Source organism: Sesamum indicum, linkage group LG1 (genome assembly GCF_026168435.1).
Source record: "Sesamum indicum cultivar Baizhima isolate 11 linkage group LG1, ASM2616843v1, whole genome shotgun sequence".
NCBI classification, from domain to species: Eukaryota; Viridiplantae; Streptophyta; class Magnoliopsida; order Lamiales; family Pedaliaceae; genus Sesamum; species Sesamum indicum.
In genome coordinates, this window is record NC_142657.1 from 13,830,850 (window position 1) to 13,850,074 (window position 19,225).

General features: G+C 33.3%; 2 protein-coding genes across 4 annotated transcripts; one reads left to right on the forward strand and one right to left on the reverse strand.

Annotated features, from left to right (window-relative positions):
* The first annotated feature begins 555 nt into the window (after positions 1–555).
* On the forward strand, positions 556–9,004 carry RCK (DNA helicase ROCK-N-ROLLERS). The gene is made up of 27 exons (XM_088877968.1): positions 556–1,168; positions 1,566–1,749; positions 2,163–2,324; positions 2,401–2,638; positions 2,744–2,780; positions 2,855–2,901; positions 3,103–3,140; positions 3,264–3,285; positions 3,400–3,612; positions 3,784–3,940; positions 4,247–4,298; positions 4,500–4,571; positions 4,651–4,700; positions 4,800–4,917; positions 5,004–5,064; positions 5,141–5,224; positions 5,310–5,435; positions 5,515–5,711; positions 5,810–5,998; positions 6,103–6,354; positions 6,453–6,502; positions 6,609–6,626; positions 6,751–6,833; positions 6,924–7,122; positions 7,231–7,268; positions 7,359–7,688; positions 7,766–9,004. The coding sequence occupies exons 1-27, from the start codon at positions 1,089–1,091 to the stop codon at positions 8,107–8,109; spliced, it is 3,441 nt and encodes a 1,146-aa protein (XP_088734094.1). The 5' UTR covers positions 556–1,088; the 3' UTR covers positions 8,110–9,004.
* Positions 9,005–13,398: 4,394 nt separating this feature from the next.
* Positions 13,399–16,867, reverse strand: LOC105160442 (uncharacterized). Of its 3 annotated transcripts, none has more exons than XM_011077832.3 (7): positions 16,633–16,867; positions 15,564–15,668; positions 15,402–15,473; positions 15,153–15,253; positions 14,736–14,834; positions 14,060–14,199; positions 13,399–13,943 (listed from the first exon to the last, which is right to left on the reverse strand). In XM_011077832.3, exons 2-7 carry the CDS (start codon positions 15,606–15,608, stop codon positions 13,837–13,839), a joined length of 564 nt encoding a protein of 187 aa, XP_011076134.1. In that variant the 5' UTR covers positions 15,609–15,668; positions 16,633–16,867; the 3' UTR covers positions 13,399–13,836. The 3 variants fall into 3 exon arrangements, with proteins under 3 accessions (XP_011076134.1, XP_011076126.1, XP_011076118.1); XM_011077824.3 differs by having other exon boundaries at positions 16,046–16,867; XM_011077816.3 differs by having other exon boundaries at positions 16,602–16,866.
* Positions 16,868–19,225: the final 2,358 nt, after the last annotated feature.

Sequence of the window (19,225 nt, forward strand, 5' to 3'; positions counted from 1 at the left end):
TGTGAGAGAGTATTCACATCGCTTTACAATTACAACTAAAGGTCTCATAGTTTTAATTCTTTTAGAAAAATAATGCATGTTATATCATAATATAAGAACATGAATCACAAAAGTCTTTATAACTAACAAGATAAATGAACATTAACATTGTTACACATCCACAATATTTATATTTGGAGAAATTATTTAATAATATCAAAAAAGAAAAAAATGAAATAAGTTGTTTTAAATATTTTGAAGATATAGGCAACACTGTGATTCTCAATCGTGTGCCGCTATTGCGATTTTCGAATCGCGGTGCCATTAAAAATTAAGGATAGATTGTGGTGCTTTAAATGTTCTTATTTAATAAAAATAACACCAAATTCAGAATCACGATGTTACTGAATTTCTTTTTTAAAATAAAAAATAGCAGCACCGCGGTTTTTAACCGCGGTGCTGCCTATCTTTAAAAAATTCAAAACAACTTTATTTGTGTAATTTTTTTTGATATTATTAAAATAATTTCTCCTTTGTATTCTTACCAATTTTTTGGATTTTGCGTTAACTGCAGCCACATCGTAATAGCAATGCGTGGCTGCAGGTGATCCCTTCTCCGTTCATTTTCCCGCTTCACCGCCAACCACGAACTCTATAAATAGCTTCTTATTCAACTTTTCAGCTGTATACACTGCAGTTTCTGTTTTGTCTCCCACGCCCCAAGGTACTTACTCTCTCTCTCTCACGCACACAAAAATGAACGCGAACATGTAGTACTGAATATGCCATTTCAGCTGAACCTGAGTGGTGGAGATATTTGCGATTTACGAACGAGAAATTGTATTCATCGGAATAGATATGGATTCACATAAATTGGGGGAATCTACTGTTTCTCTGGTGTTGAGGAAGATTTATTGAACTGTGACCCAGCAGGTTTTGCTAATCTGTTTAATCCGGAAAGTCCAGCGTGTAGATTTTTTTTCTCCCTAAATTTGTCTCGTATCTGCTATTTTACTTCTGCTGCCGTGTCAAATCCTTGCAAGCGTAACCTCCCTGTCGTAACTGTGATCTTAGCACATTGGACTTTAATCATTCTCGGTCATGAAAACATGAGTTCGTGTATGGATACCTATGCACTGAAGGCAGTGAGCGACTTACCTACTCCTTTTCACTCCGCTTTTAGTTTCAGGTACTTGAGTATTAAGTCATTTTTCAATACTTCAATTCACATGGAAGTTTGTTGTTCACAGACTTGCAGGCAATCATACTTTGATGCAAGAAGATCATCTTTTCATACCTTAGTTATTAGCATCCTATGAGAATGGGTGCTTTGAGCAATGGCAGACATTTATTTTGTACGAACAATTACAATACTAGTCTAGATGTACAGACCAAGAAATTGATCTTGGTGACTTGAGAGACCAGCATGTGATATTTAGAGAAGTTCCACCCAAGGAATGGAAAATCCAATGAGCTTTACTGATAATATCACTTCAAATTTGAACTCTATAATTTGCTTGTGATTCCATTCATGTGACTCCTATTGAAATTTCAGTGTTGTTATATCTGTTTTGATATGTGCACAGGTACTTCAACTCATTGCAGAGTGAATGCTTTTCCACATGCTTCCTTTCCGATGTAAACATGGTCATTTCTGCACCAACTGGAAGTGGAAAAACTGTACTTTTTGAGTTATGCATTATGAGGCTTCTCTCTAAGTTCATCAGTGGCGATGGAAAATTCACCAATCTTAAGGGGACCCTTAAAACAGTAGGTTTCTGCTGATATAGCATTATCAACAAGATTGATGTGTTTGATACATCTGGCGAGATTATCATTGTCTTAGCTATGTTGGTAATATACTACTGTATTTCATTCTTCTTTAGGTGGTGAAGAAATCTAAATCCTGCAGTCGTATTTGACCTCAATCATGTGATATATGTACTATGCTGTTTGGCAATAAATTTGTATTCATTTTTTGGCATATAACAGAACCTGAAAAACATATCAATATTTGCTGTGATCAGTGAATGGGCTTTTACTGAAATCCTGCATCCTGTCTGTTATAAAAGTTTATCATTTTATAACTCAAAAACAAAATTAAGGGATGTTATCCATTCAGGTTGCGTCCTTTTATTTTCTCTTTTTGGAGTGCTTATGTGTAAATATGCTGTGTTGTGAAGATCTACATAGCACCATCAAAAGCATTGGTGCAAGAAAAGCTTCGGGATTGGACTAAGAAGCTTGGACATTTGGGAATAAATTGCCTCGAGCTAACGGGTGATAATGAGTACTACAGTATCAAGAGTATACAGGACACAGACATCATTCTTACGACACCTGAGGTTAGTTAGCAAGGAGGACTTGTTTCTCATCTTTGAATGGTTTTAGCGGGCTCAGGTCTGGCCTCCCTTCTCACAGAAATTTGATGCTGTGACTCGATACCGGATAAAAGATGGAGGCTTGAGCTTTTTCAGCGATATAGCACTTGTGCTTATTGATGAAGTTCATTTACTGAATGACCCCCGAGGAGCAGCACTAGAAGCAATAGTCAGCAGAATAAAAATACTTTCTCGCAATCCCAAATTGCAATCAAGTCCTTTATCCCTCATCCGTTTCCTAGCTGTCTCTGCTACAATCCCAAATATCAATGATCTTGGTAATCTTCAACACATGCTTCACTGAAATAGTTTACATTCTCAAAGTTTTAGTACATGGGACAATTGTTGATAATTTACTACATTTTAATTTTTATCCCTTGAAGCGGAGTGGCTTCTGGCTCCAGCTCAGGGAGTTAAAAGGTATACTCAAGTCCGATAAAATGGTAAGTGTGTGAACTCATCTCATGCCTGTTACTGCAATGTCCTCTTTGCAGGTTTGGAGAAGAAATGAGACCTGTAAAGTTGACCACCAAAGTTTTTGGTACACCTTATTTTTCCCTACATTGATTGCATGGACTGTTTCACCAATGAAAAAAAAAAAGAAAAACTTATGAGCATTATATAAAGAGATGATGAACTGCATAACTAATTTGATACTATAACAGATAATAGTTATACGCTTATGGCAGCTGAGAAATACTTCCCTCCCAATAATGATAACTAAAATCCTCCTTGCTTGCAGGGTACACACCAGCAAAAAATGATTTCTTATTTGAAAAGGTCTGATTGCCAATATTTGATGTTTTGTATGATTTGTTTTTCATAATAAATTAATTTCTCAATCATCAGATATCAAAATCTTCTGTATTTTCTGACAATGAACTCTATGTTTTGATTATTCAGAGGCTCCAGAACTACATTTTCAGTAAGTATGAAACCTCTTTGCATATTATCCAAGCAACACTTTCTCTATCTGATTTGTATTGGCAGTATTTCACTGTGCATAGTGATACATTAAATTGAAGCAATCAATCTGCAGATCTGCTCATGCAATTCTCTGGAGGAAAATCTGCCTTGATTTTTTGCTCTACCAGAAAAGGAGCGCAAGAAGCAGCACAAGTACTCTCTCAGACAGCAATGACTTTTGGTCATTCAAATCCTTTCATCAAAAATAGAGAACAGCAGGAAAGGTTAAGGGAGGCATCACTATTGTGTAGCGACAAACAAATGCAATCTTACATACTTTATGGTGGTATGAAATCATTCTTTTCTTTTTTATGTCGGGATTGGGGTCCATGGATAGGTTGCAGAAAGACAGAAATTTAGGATATAAGTCTGAGTTAAACATCATGATAGGTCGCTGAAAGACAGAAATTTAGGATATAAGTCTAAGTTCAACATCTGCTGATTGTTTCTGGTGCAGTTGCATATCACAATGGTGGACTTTCTTTGAAGGATCGCAATCTCATTGAAGGCCTTTTCCTGAATGGTGATATTCAAATTTTGTGCACCACAAATACTTTGGCCCATGGAATTAATCTACCAGCACATACTGTTGTCATCAAATCAACGCAGCATTTGTATGTCTTCTAATTATTTCCTGGTACATTTCTGAGTCCTAATATAAGCAGCCAGTGGGCAAACAAGCAAGATATCTGGATATCCTCAGTTAATATCATGCCTATTGTCAGTAGGTATTTATTTATGATAGATAATAAGCAGGTGGAGAAAAATCTAATAGAGATGCAATGTTATGATCAGTGCTGTGCTTGACAATCTTTTCCAGCTGTTAAACTGCTCTAAGGACAACCTATTTGTTTCCTTGGAGGTTATCAACAGCACTAGAATTTTAACACCATTATGATCTGATCTTCATTTTGTTCCAGCAACAAGGAGAAAGGTATCTACATGGAGTATGACCGATCCATGATATTGCAGGTGTGTTACTATTTTTCAGAATCATTCTGCGGAAAGAATGAATAATTTTACCACACTCAATACAAGGCTTGTAAAGATAACACTGTGTTAGTAATCCATCATAGTAAATCTAGCAGAGTTAATTTTTGGGTGCACTTGGACCAGCTCGGCCACCTGAGTGTCTCTTCTACTGAAAATGAAAACCACCTTTAATTTATGCAGATGTGTGGAAGAGCAGGCCGTCCTCCATTTGATGACACCGGAATGGTCATAATCATGACCAGAAAAGAAACAGTATACCCTTCTCCAGATATAGAAAACCACTGATTACAAATAAACTATTTGTTTATAACGCTTGTAAATCATAACCCAGGTCCATTTGTATGAGAATTTATTGAATGGATGTGAAACGGTGGAGTCACAGTAAGCGCATCTCCGACCTTGCTGTTTATGTTAATTAAAAGTTGAAACACCACATGTATCATCCATCTTGATTGCATTTGTGTTTTTATTTCTCTTTAGATTGCTGCCATGTGTAACAGAACATCTGACTGCAGAGATAGTTCAATCAACTATCTCAGATATAACAAGGGCAATTGAATGGATGAAGTGCTCCTATTTGTATGTGAGAATGAAAAAGGCAAGTTTGTTTTAGCGTAATGGGTGGCACAATTTGGGTTTTCCTTCATCAAATTGCACTTCTGAAAGTTTTCATGCAACAATCAGAATCCTGAGAATTATTCAATTCTGGGGCTGCCTGGTAACCGAATAGAGAAGCATTTGCAAGGTAATTTGTTCACTGGTGAACAGATATTGATCCTAATGTTTCCATACCATGACATCATGTTTATATGCTTTGCCAGAAATTTGTGTTCAGAAAGTTAAAGAACTGTCAGAATATCAGATGATCTGGACTGATGAAGATGGTTTCCTCCTGAAGCCACTTGGTATACGATCAATTTGTTGCGACAGCTTTCTGACTATTATCACTACAATGCAGTGTAGGATATGATTCTTTCCTCTTGTGTTCAGAGCCTGGAAGGTTGATGACAAAGTACTATCTGAAGTTTGACACAATGAAGCACATTATGCAGGGCCCTCCTAACTGCAGCATGGAGGACATACTTCATATTATATGTCAGGCAGAAGAAATTGCATGTATGCTTGCAATCTATATAATATTTGCTTTTAAGATATGAAATTTAGGTGATTTATGTCATTCTAAATAAAAATAAAGGGATACAGCTGAGGCGGAATGAGAAGAAGTTCCTAAATGACATTAACAATGACAAAGATGGCCGGCTTCGCTTTCACATCCTTGACGATAAAGGAAAGCGTAAAAAACGCATCCAGACCAGAGAAGACAAGATATTTGTTCTGGTGAATGACTGCTTGACTGGTGATCCATTAGTGCGTGATTTATCTATGAGTCAGGTTTCACCCTTGTCTCTGCAAATATTTAAGATGATGTGGTATTTCTTCAGATTTCTATATTTATTTGTTGTACCATGATCAAGCATGTTATGCTATAGGATGTGAACTCTATATGCTCAAATGGGTCTAGAATTGCAAAGTGCATGAAAGAGTATTTTATGTTCAAGAAAAGCTACAAAGGAGCTTTCAATTCAACAGTAATAGCCAAATGTTTACATCAGAAGTTATGGAATGATAGCCCATACTTGCTGAAACAATTACCAGGCATTGGAATGGTGACTGCAAAGGTTTGTTTCTTGAACTTACAGTACTATTAGGGATATCTGATTATTTCACCTATGAAGATCAAGACAATGTTTCCCTTCTTGTGCGCCGGACAAATTGTGATTAGGCACTATATTCAATGGGAGTAATGTCATTTGAGACCCTCTTTGAAGCTGATCCAAGAAAGATAGAGCTGGTTACTGGTAGAAAATATCCATTTGGAAACCATATAAAGGAGTCGTTGCTCACACTACCCCCCAAAGTTGAGATGGCAATTCAGGAAGTTGAGGACCAAAGGATAGGAATGTCCAAACTACTGATAACATTGACTAGGCTATCGCCGCCAGCGCAATCAACTAAAAGACATTATGCTGATATGGTACGTCAAGAACATAGCATGTTATTAACTTTGAGTCCAAAACATGTCTTCTTCAATTTTATTCTTCGTAAAATTGTAATTGAATTTTTTTGTCACAGATGGTCAGTATAGAAGAAGATAACATCATTCTGTTTTATGAAAAAATAAGGTACAGTAAATTGTTTGAGCTTAGATACAGACTATAATGCATGTCTTAAATTGTTGGTTCGTAGTATATTTTTGTCGTTTCTGAAACTCGTTTTCTGGTGGTCTAGGTTGGAGGAGTTCTCAAGGTAAGGCAATTACAGACGTCAAGTCTGTTGCTTTCAAATTCATGAGGCATTTGGGTCATGAAATTGATGCCTGGTGTTTGTGTATTGGAAATTCTTTCTTCTGACATTATGGATTTTCTTACAGCCCTTATACTGCAACAGTCTTATTTTCAAGCCCTAAGCAAGGAAAGCTGACGATTAAGGCAGATCTGATATTTGAAGAATTCAGTAACTCCTTTCTTAATTTACACCCAAAAATGTTGTTGTTTTCCAGTGCGAGATGAATATGCATCTAGTCCTCTGTTGATGTTATTGCAGTTGGCATTGATCTCCATCGGAAGGTTATCATCACAGCACCAGTAGACTTAAATGTCGTCCACAGATACAGACCCAAGGAACTCTCCCCCTTTATACCGAAGGATGTTCACATCATAAAAGACGACAAGGATGAGTCTTCTGTCACTGCCTCCAAAAAATGTCACTACTCCAATGAATTGATAGAGAACTCAATTTCCATGTATGCTGTAACACAACTTTCTCAGTTTTTTAAAAGTAATTCAATTCTATGAAGTTGGTTTCCTATTGAAGTTCTCATATTAATTGACCTTGAACTTTTCATTTTCAGGCCCACCTTCAAACTTCTAGACGAGGAATTGGAAGATGGTAAGGAACTTTTGTTTCTTGAGTCCTATTTTCTTGTCCTCCAGCCCACTCACTGCCACTGTTTTTCTTTTCCTTCCTCTAATGTTGAAGACAAACCAGTTATTGAGACTGAAGATGATGACTGCAAAATCATAACTGAAAGGACGGTATTCGACCATATTCGGAAAAAGGCAAAAACATTACCCTTTTTGCCCATGCCCAACGATACATGTTTGCCATCACTGGAGGCCTTCACGCTCATCAGGAAACGCACTCGTGAAAGGCATCTTAAACTGGATAATGATATTGAGGTTCTGGAAATACAAGAGAACCGAGTTATTCAACATTCCAAACTTACAGAACCAGAACCAAACATACACGCTATCGATGAAGATGATCCAACAGATATTTCTGAAGGCTCTTATAATCTCATGGACACAGGTGAGCAATTGATGACACAGTATTTCCACGAAAATTATCTCTATTTACTATTGTACTTCAAGGTAAATTCCCTGCAGAAATTTTGGGTGGAGAAGGAACACTGGCTACTGAACACCAGAGTACTGAATCAGGAACACTGACTGAAGATACAATTCTCGGACATACAAGAAAAGTGCCAAGGAACTACTCGGTTTTCGGTAATTCTAGGACAGCTGATTCTACAGTACGCACACTGGACTGTGGAACCTCTCACATGCAGGGGAATGATACTCAACCCCCAGTAAGCTCTAGCGATAATGATGTGATTAAGCTGTTGTCTCCAAGTTTACAGAAAGGACAGTTTTGTTCGCTAGCAATTGCAGGAGAAGTCAAGAAAGAGGATTCTTTTCTTGGGTTCCAGAGTGTGTTTTCGTTTCTTTAATATTTTGGATATTTGAGACACGGGCAATTATGTTTAAGTGTACTTGGTTGTGCTTCAGCGTGGTGTTATCTTTTCTTTCGTTTTTCATATTTCTTTTCTGATTGCTAGAAAGTCGAACTTTGCTTTGTTTTGTCAGATACATAAATGTTAAAATAATATGACCCATGACCCTTAGTTGATAGGTCCCAAAAACCCATGGCCACTTCCTCACTCATCTGGGTGGCAGCCAAGTCCACCAACCCAACAACCTGGTTACTCGATCCATTTCAACCACATCGGTTCCTAACTATTTATTGTTGGTAACCCTAACCCTAATCACTTTTCCCTTGACTCCTCGTTCCCTTCTTTGCATTTTCTCCCTCTTCCTCGTCTTCTCCTTCTCCCCCTTTTTCTACATCGGAATCCTTTCCGATGTCTCTCTCTCTCCCTTGGCCGACCACTATATATATCTCCACTTGTCTGGTTTGTTCCAACTTAATAGAACAATACCAGAACATCAAAATCCTCTTTGTTCTTCGTGAACTTCTCTATGATCTTCTTCCTATGTGGAAGTACCTTAGCTATGTTGGTTGGTTCTGCTTTGGTCCTTGGTGGACCTGGGTTACTGTTTCTGGTATAAAATGTGCAATCGGTGAGTGAGGTTGCCCGGCCTGAGTGGCCGTGGGAGACCCTTAATCGAATCTGGCCTTTGAGCTGTTTATCGTTACTGCATGCCTTGTTGATATTGTAGATTTGTAATTATTTAATATATTCTATTATATATCTTGATTTGTATTTTAAGGATTTTCTTAACCCACGATTCACTGTAATAGTTGTTAGGATTTGATTAATTATTTGGGCTCATTGCTAGGTGGAAAATTCCCAACAGTGGTATCAGAGCCACTGATCGTCTTTAGTGGCATTCTACGGTAACAAATCTCTAACCCTCTCTCTTTCTTTCTTTGCGAAATATTTTTGTCAAAATCTTTTTTGGAAATTTTTAAATTTTTTATTACGCTTAGTGGATCTGAATATTTTGTTTAACTGCTTAAATATTGTTCTTATTATTGTTGGTGTTTATTTTTGTTTTATATCCACGACTTTACCATTAGCCTTACTTATCCCTCACTTGGCCTAGCCTTTGAGGCTGTCAGGTATCTAGTTGAGGTTAAGTATTGGTTCATTCCCTTTTATCTAATATTATTATGTTCTTATTCTAGAAATATCTGTATATGTGGTCGCTTCATTTGTTAACATTTTCTGCATATTTTTCTTGCGATATCTATTAAATGGATGGTTATAATTTGCAACGCTTCGATGAAAAATCTGATTTCTCTATTTGACAACAAAAAATGAAAGGCATTTTAATACAACAAAAATATGGGAGGTACCCTGAAAAATTTTCTGAAGAAAAAAGAAACTTAAAAATGATGAATATGCATACTCTTCCATAACATTAAATCTTTCTGATACTGTTCTTAGAAAAGTAGGAAAATAAGAAACTGCTAAAAATCTATGGAATAAACTTGAGGAACTTTATTCTGAAACATCTCTTCCTAGTAAATTGTTTCTGCTTGAAAAACTTTTTAGGTACAAGCTTGATTTATCTAAAAATATTGAAGATAATCTAGATGATTTTACAAAGTTAATTCAAGATATTAAGTTAACAAGAGATAAAAACATTGATGATTATTCTGTTATTATTTTGTTAAATGATATTCCTGAAGCGTATAGTGATGTTAAGGCTACAATAAAATACGGTAGATATAATGTAAGTCTTGACACTGTTGTTAATTGTTTAAAAAGTAAGGAAATGGACCTAAAAACTAACAGACCTAGTCAGAGTCAAAATGAGGTAAATTTCATTAGTGGAAGAACTGAGACAAGAAATTCAGACTATAAAAAACATAGTAAGCGTAGAAGTAGAAGCAGAAGTAAAAGTAAATTCAGATCCAGAACAAGGGAAGATAAGTATAAATATGATTTCTGAAGAAAATTTTGGTGATGTTTTTACGGTATGTGATGTTAACTCTGTTCTGTCTTCTTTGAAAATAAATGAATGGATAATTGATTCTGAATGTACTTTTCATATGAGCACTTTCAAAAAAAAATTTACAAACTTAAAATTTGGAAAGTCGGGCTTCATATCCATGGCAAATGAAAAGTTTTGTGAAATAAAAAGATCTTGGTGATATCAGTTTGATTTTTGAAAATAGTTATAAGTTAACTATTAAAAATATTAGGTATGTTCCTGACCTGAGTCATAATTTGATCTCTTGTATTCCCTAGAAGAAGATGGGCTAAAAGGTAGATGGCAAAATGGATCATGAAAATTATGAAGGGTTCCTTAACTGTCTTCAAAGCTCGAAGAAAAAGAAATCTATATGTTTGTTCTGTGAAATATGATGCCTTAGCTGCTACTGTGTTGAAAAGTGGTAAAACTTATTTGTAGCATAAACGATTAGATCACATAAGTGCTAAGGGTCTTGAATTGCTGCAAAAAGAAGGTTTTCTATCTGATAAAATAAGTAAAATAAATTTATGTGATGAATGTGTTATGAGAAAACAACATACAATTCATTTTCCTTCATCATCTTACCCAAACCCCTCATCATCTACTTGCATACTTGTCTATATTCATGATGTTTGGGATCCCGCAAATACTGTTACACATGGAGAATATAAATATTTTTTGTCTATTATTTATAATTACTCTACAAAAGTATTCGTTTATTTAATAAAATAAAAATCTGAAGCTTTTGAAAAATTTAAAAATTGAAAATCTCTTGCTGAAAATCAGACTTGAAAGAAATTAAAAACATTAGTAACATACAATGGTTTGGAATTTTGTAATTCACAATTTTATGAATTATGTGATAAGTATGTATTAAAAGGCACAGAACTACCCCTTATACCCTCAGCAAGATGGTGTTGCTGAAAGAATGGACAGAACTTTGTTAAATAAAGTAAGATGCATGCTTGTCAGTTCAGGATTGTCAAAATATTTTTTGGGGGAAGTTGTTTTAACTGCTAATACATTTAATCAAATAGATCACCATCTATTCCTCTATTTGGAAAATTACCTGAATTTGTTTGGACGGGTAATCTGTTGATCTTTCTTACTTGCGCATTTTTGGATGTTCTGCTTTTGTGATGCAAAATGAAGATAAACTTGATCTAGTTTCTAAAATTGTATTTTTATTGGTTATCCTCAAGGTACTAAAGGTTATAGATTATGGCTTAAGAGCCAACTAGATTTTAAGGTAACTATCAGTAGGGATGTTATTTTTAATGAATTAAAAATATCATGCCTAATAAATGCATCTAGAAATAATAAAGATATCGACATAGAATCCACCTTTAACAAGGTGGAGGGACTTCCAGATAATAACCAACAAGGGGAAGAGTAGAAGTTGAAAATCTACAGATAAGCAATTTTGATAATAATGAACCAGAAGAAAGTTTGAAAAATCACCAGCCTGTTATGCATAGAACATAGAGAACATAGGTTTCCTCCTAGATTCAAAGATTTTGTGTTAAATGTTGAAAATTTCGAAACTAGCACTTATGAAGAAGCCTTACAGTCTAAAAATTCAAAATACTAATAGAAGCCATGAACGAAGAAATGAAATCCTTACATGCTAGTAAAACTTAGGAACTTGTATCAAAACCTAGTGAGTGTTCAGTTGTTGATTGTAAATGGATTTTCAAAATAAAACAAAAAAACAATGCAACTCGTTTTAAAGCCAGATTAATTGCAAATATTTTACTCAAAAAGAAGAAATTGATTAAACTAAAATCTTTTCTCCTGTGGTGAAATATACTATTATAATTATTATACTTGCATTTGTTGCTCATTTTGATTGGGAGTTAAATGGATGTTAAAACTGCTTTCTTGCATGGTGACTTAGATGGGATAATATTTACATGTATTAACCTAGTGGATTTATTGATAAGCAAAAATCTGACCATGTATGCTTACTTCAAAATCACTCTATGGTTTCAAACAATTTCCAAGACAATGGAATAAGAAATTTGATTTGTTCATGCATACCTAAAAATTTCAAAAAAGTGCATATGATCCCTGCCTGTATTTTAAATATGAAAGTTCTATTCTTGTATTTCAAGTACTATATGTTGATAATATGTTAATTTCTAGTGCTAAAAGAATACTAGGTATGACCATCAATATGGATAGAAGTAACTACTATTTTTCTAAATCAAAGGTCTTATGTTAAAACTGTTTTAAAAAATTTTCAATGGCTAATTTTAAACCATTCTGTTCCTTTGGCTACTCTTTTTCAACTTAGTAAAAATCAATGCCAAAATCTGATTCTGAAAAAGAAAAAATGAAAAATGTTCCTTATCAAATGCAACTGGTTCTGTAATGTATCTAATGGTTAGTACACGCCCGGATATCGCATATATTGTTAGCTGTTTGAGTGGATACATTTCTAATGCTGGAATGTCTCATTGGGATGTTTTAAAATGGTTACTTGAATATCTAAATGGTTCTGCTAATGATGGTATAAAATTTTCTAAGTGTACTGATGATGTCAAATTAATTAGATATGTAGATTCCAACTATGCTAATGACAGAGATAGTAGGAAACCAACTACTTCATATGTTTTCACTTTGTGTAGTGCTTGCATTAACTGGAAATGAAACTCCAGCATATTGTTACCTTATCAACTACTGAAATTGAATATATAACCACAATTGAAGCCTTTAAAGAAGCAATTTGGATATACGGACTATTAAAAGAAATAGGTTTATAAAGGAAAAATTAACTATATTTTCATACAGTCAATCAGGTATCCAACTTTGTAAAAATCTTGCTTTTCATGATAAAACCAAATATATTGATGTAAGGTACCATTTCATTAGAGATATAGTTGGAAAAGAAATCATAAACTTAGAAAATATTGATTCTGAAAACAATCCCGCAGACATGAGATTAAATGCTTGCCTTTTAAAAAATTCAAAACTTGTCTTAAAATCCTAAATTTAAAATAGTATTTGATTAATTTTTTTAGCTCATTTTTGGGTAGAAAATTCCTAAAAATAAATTTGGAACAACTTAAAGAAGAATAATGTTTTTGTTGATTGATGCTGAAGCTTGTGCTATTTGAGGATGATTCATTGACATGCTAGAATTCTGCAGAAAATATATGCTCGCATCACGGCCAATTTCAAAGCAATTTCAGATAAAGTCACGATTTGAATCATACTGATGTGTCATATATTAGAAAGAAATTATGTAAAGTAAGAATTGGAGGAAAAATATTCGTAATGTGGGAAATTGGACATATAAGAACAAATTATTAGGTAATAAGTTGCGGGCTTCAGATGTAAAATCTAGCAACCCCACGTTTAAATGGTATTTCTTAATTCTTACAACATGCTATTAACCTCCTTTGCAACATTAGGATTCATTCTAGTATGGAGTCTATATAAATTGCTGAAATTGACCTTCTCCAATGAAGGAACATGTCACAAATGTGATCTACAGAACCAAGAAATCTAAAACAAATGAATGACGTGTCATGTCAGCTTATTCCCAGCACCATCTGATGTCTCCATTTCCACAGAAGCACAGGTTGTAGAGGAGATACAGATCACAACAGAAGACACTTCCATAAGCGCAAATACATCTGAAGACTTGTGCTTGAGACAATCTTCCCAAATGTCAATACCAGTTTAGCAACTCTCTAGATGCATGAACCAAATGTGTGAACTCCCGCCACTCAAGTTGGTTTCCTCTTCCTCCCTAGAACTGGAGCCATTTGGAATCTGGGCCCACCCATCCGCCATTTCTTGAATGCTGTTATAGAAGACTGACCAGCTTCATACACTTCAGAGTGAATTACATTGTTAGGACAAACTCCTTAAAACAGAAAACTGATTAAGTAAAAGGAACTTGTAATTATGATGACAAATTTGCTATACACATGCGTTTGATGAACTTACATTTGGCTTCTTCATTAGTTAGAAGTGTCAAGTATTTTGGAGCCACTGCAGGTGTCAAAGTATGGGCCTTAATCAGGACTTCCTTGTATCTGGTCCGAAATGCTACAAGAAGGAATGGCCCTATGGTTTTATCACCAACACTGTTCATTATGGGAAGCTGAGTTCAGTCTTAATAACATCCAATTTTCAGTGTGGAGCTCAAACTTAACATGCTTCAACCGACAAACTCCTAGAACTATATAACAGCTAAAATGAAAGAGAATCCATCTAGCATGTTCAAGATAAAAAGCACAGAAAGTGGACCCAATTCCAAGACTTGGGAAAGAAATGATATTATGATTCCTTCGGAAGCTATTCAAGTGCAAGTCACCAGATAATGTGGAACTGCATTGTAGCATGACCTCCATAGCCTTCATTACAACCATGACAAAGGTACATATTCGGTATTCCTTCAAAGACTATTTGAAAAGAATGCCAAAATTATTAGAAGCAACTTGAAGTTTTAGAGGACACCCTGGATGGATATATTTCAAGGTCCTTGCATACATGTGTACATGACCCTCGTCATTCCCAGGAGAATTCTATTTTATCTAAACTGTATGAGTATGATGAACAGCAGGCACACAGATATTTGGAACATGAACAGAAAATAATCAAAGGATTAGAAGTAACTTACAGTGGTGCAATCTTGCATCCTACTTCATAAAAATATAGACATCGACTTCTTAAATCCACATGTGCAGCATCAGCCCCTATTTCTTCCCGTGTTTTAGATCTGGCAAACAACAAACAAGGACATAATCAAAAAGCAGAAAGTAAACAAATCAAATATTACAATATAATTATCTGTTATGTTTAAATACTCTATAATAGTTATGTGAAGAGCTCAAGTAAGCTCCCAAACTGGTGGAGTAAAGAAACGATGTGGGAAATAAAATAGAAGACTGTCTGAAATAATTTCTTCAGATTGCCCGATTTCATTTTCTGGCATTATCTTTTGTAACAAAAGAAAGAGCCATTGACGTATGTTGCATCTCTTCAGGTTTTTCGATCTTCTCTTCCAAAAACTAATGTAGGACTAAGATGACATTACTCTCTATCAAAACATGGAGGGACCCTTATGGATATTAGTTGTCTCAAATACAATTCACGGACCAGCCAGAAGGGTAGTTCTACTCTGGAACCAGCTTCCACCTGCAACAAGGAAATGAGTCGGTCATGGAATTACATGATCATGTTAAATTATCAAGGTAAGATAAATCAAACACATATCCTTTTCTTAACCAACTTAAACTACCATATGAAGTACCAGCACCATTAGCACAGTTGAGCTTGAATATACCTTATTTGTATCATCACTTGAGTCGAAAAGCCCAACCTCATTTGCAGCATGTTGAAATACAGATGGAACGAGCTACAAATGTAAGCCACAAAAACAAGAACATGCATCAGAGCCACCACCTTTCCATTTTAAAGGACAAAGAGCAGGTGTAGAAGCATATACCTCTTCTTCTGCTAATATATCATCAATGTCATAATATTTTGCCATTCTGAGTGAAAATCGCCAACTATGCAGAGTCCACCTTCACAAGTGATCTAAAGCTGCAATCTGCAGACAGCCAAAATGACATTGAAACAATCATTAGAAGCGGAAAAAGGAGCAACAAGGTGCCAAAAGAAGTAACAAGACTCACAATTGAATTGCGAAAATGAGGAATTGACTTAATTTTAGCAAGTTCCAACAAAATATACACAGACAAAAACACATAAAACATAATTTCAATACATCATAGAACAAGACCAATGATTCCACCTCAATTACTAAATTTAATTACAAATGGTAGTCACATACTTCAAAATGAATCCTACAATGTCCATATAATCACACCCAACAAATATTCGGTGTAAGATGTTGAATCTGAGCTCTAAAATACTTGATGTTTATGTTCTGTTTGAAGTTTTTCTTTGCTTAAATGGCGCCAATACCATTTAGGTTTCACAAGTGGGGTTGATTGGATAACTTGTGTTCAGAGTCGGGTCTGATCCGTATCTTCCCAGTCGGCGTAGATTTTTCGGGTGGGTTTTAGATAGGGTTGTAAAAGAGCCAAACTCGACAGTTTTTTGTTGGCTCGAGCTCGAGCTCAGCAATTTGTTTAGTTTGAGCCAACCGTACACCCCAACAGTCTCCCTTTCACATACCAAATCAGTTCATATCCATTTTCATTTCTTGAAGCACCAAACCAACACAGAAAATTCAAATTGGTGTATAAGAATAATATTCTAGCATTCAAGAATTACATATATCTGCAATGACCAAGATTTAACAATGATAAACTTTAAATATATGTTCAAAACCCAAAAAATAAAAAGTGTTGATTTTAGATTTTATTTTTGTTCTTGCAAACTCCCAAAAGTGTTTTCCAGAATAGCTCGAAATGCAATTGGAGATTTTTGGAGAATCCAATAATATAAATCAGTGCCGATTGTAGAACAAAATATTAACAAGTATAAAAAAACTATAACAACACAAAAATTAAAGAACCAATTTCTCCTCATAGGCGCCGCCCACGCACACACAAGCCGACGGTGAGACCAAGACTATGAGATGTAACGGCAAATCTGTTCGAGCTTCTTGCTTGGCCCACACAACAGCAATCGCCTTCCCCGTTGCGGTGGCAGATGGACTGGGGCTTGCAATCGTTGATTTGGGGCCTTTTAGGATTTAGACGGGAATTAGGGAGAAAGAAAAAAAGAGCGGGAAGAAAAAAGGCATTTAGATCTGGGAATTGGGGAGAAAGAGTGGGAAGAAACGAGAAATAAACGAGCGTAATCTTTGGTTTTATTTTTAAATTGTTTTGGAGAATTTTGTGGAGAAAAAAAATAAAAAATAAAAATAAATAAGTATAAGTTATATAGTGTATATGTTTGGATTTATTTTTGGGATAATATAAAATAAGTATAGTATGTTTGGTGTTGGATAATGGGAAAACAAAAAATACTGTTTATTGTCAAATTATGTTTCTTTTATATATATTTATATATATGTATGAAAATGTATATAATTAGGTGTATTTTTTGGATAAAAGAATAATTAAAATACTGTTTTGAAATAATGCAAAATAAAACAAGACAAACATGGTGTATATTTTGGCCCAAAATCAAACATAGTGAAGAGTGGGAAAGAAATTGGGGTTTTAAAATTTAGAAATGGGAGAAAGAAATAATGTATATTCTTTTAATAAAATTGTTGGGTTGTATATTTTTTTAAAATAAAATTATATTATTATAAATAAAAAATATTAAACATATGGTACAATATTTTAACTTTTTGTTATAAATATAAATTACTAATTAGTTTAGTAATAATATAATTTGTAAAGTTTAGAAAATATATGTACATCAAATTATTAGAATATGTATATAATTTTGTATAGTTATTAATATTAATGATCTTATTATATACAAAAGAAATTTAAGAGATGATTTTTTTAATCAAAGTACAAAATAGTGATTGATCTCATTATATAAAATAAAATAATAATAAAAATAATTAAAATTACTCAACAACCAACATTATCATTATTGTTGTTGTTGTTGGTATTTATGATCTTTAAATTAATTTATAGAAATTACCAAATTTTGACATAAATTACACGTAATAAAGGAGATTGCACACTGCATATTCTGATAAATATAAAACTCATAAAAAGATATAAAAAATTATAAGTTAATTGTTAAGGAATTGTCAATTTAAAAAATATAAGAAATTACGAATAGATATTAAAATATAATAGAAAATTTATATGTGTTATATTAAATAATGTCTTGAAAAAATATTAAAACTTATCAAATTGTTGATTAAGCTTGTCGATCTCGTTATACAAAATAAAAATTAAGAGACAAGTTTTTTAAATTAAAGTACAAAATGGTAATTGATCTCATTATATATATATATATATAATAAAATTACAATAAAAATAACTAAAATTGTTTAACAATCATCATCATCCTCATTATTATTATTATTATTATCTTTGAATTAAAACATGGGAATAACCAAATTTTAATATAAATTTATAAGTAATAAAATAGATTCCATACTATGTATTTTGATATAAATATAAATTTCACAAATAAATATAAGATTATAAGTTAATTCTTCGAATTTGTCAATTTAAAAGAAAACATATTAGGATTTTTTTTTTTTTAACTATTTCTATAATCGTAAGGGAGTGAATCGTAATTTACCCAATAAAAATAGAGAGAAAATTAATTTAATAATATAAAAAAATAAAAAATTACGAAATTAGAGTAATTTGAAAAGTTTTACAGTTTCTTAGAAACCGGTTCTTGCTTTTTACAGTTTCTAATACCCCAATCTTCGTAACTTTTTATTCGTTTTACATTATCTATACTTCTATATTTATACTATATAAAAGAAAAATGCCTTTTTCTTTAACAAATGACAATTATGACACCGCAATACCAATTTTATTGTTATCTCGTAATAGCTTTAAGTTGATTTTTTTTTACTTTGTTGCTTGCTTGCTTTCTTCTTTCTTTTTTTATAAATATAATGTATATTATAAAATATAAAATATTATTTATTATATGCACGCAAGAACGTCATGCCACGGCGCTAATATATAAAATGAGAGTATCCTTTTGGTGTCTGTTTAAATTTTGTATGTCCATTTTTATTTTTTTAATATTTAATTAATTTTCTTTATTCTCTTCTTAACTTCCCATTTTCTCTTTTCTCATCTTCCACATCTCTTTTTCTTCTATTATTTTTTTTTATTTTCTCATATTTTGTACTTTTTAATATTTTATTAATCTAGTTAACATATTTATAAAATAATAATATTTTTTAATATTTTAAATTAATTGTGCACACACATAGCGTGCCACATATACTCGTATATATAATTGAAGATGGATGAATTGGTATCTCAATTATTTTAGTATGTCAAGTTTAATATTTAATTTAATTTATTAATTTATTTATTAACTTCCCACTCATCAATTATCTTTCAATAGTTATTTTTTTTAAAAAAAAACATTCATTTCTTGTCACTATTTTTCATAAATTTAATATTTTATATATAATTTATTAAATAATAAAATTTTATAAGTATTTTATTTTAAGTAATATTTATAAAAGTT

Excerpts from the sequence above, each read along its gene's own strand:
- LOC105160442 (XM_011077832.3), bottom strand. The coding sequence starts at position 15,608 with ATGGCAAAATATTATGACATTGATGATATATTAGCAGAAGAAGAG. Across the intron at positions 15,254-15,401 it reads CAAGTGATGATACAAATAAG|GTGGAAGCTGGTTCCAGAGT; the intron begins GTATATTCAAGC and ends TCCTTGTTGCAG. Across the intron at positions 13,944-14,059 it reads AACTAATGAAGAAGCCAAAT|TGTATGAAGCTGGTCAGTCT; the intron begins GTAAGTTCATCA and ends TTCACTCTGAAG.
- RCK (XM_088877968.1), top strand. The coding sequence starts at position 1,089 with ATGAGTTCGTGTATGGATACCTATGCACTGAAGGCAGTGAGCGACTTA. Across the intron at positions 4,701-4,799 it reads TGTGAAACGGTGGAGTCACA|ATTGCTGCCATGTGTAACAG; the intron begins GTAAGCGCATCT and ends ATTTCTCTTTAG. Across the intron at positions 5,999-6,102 it reads TTGGAATGGTGACTGCAAAG|GCACTATATTCAATGGGAGT; the intron begins GTTTGTTTCTTG and ends AATTGTGATTAG.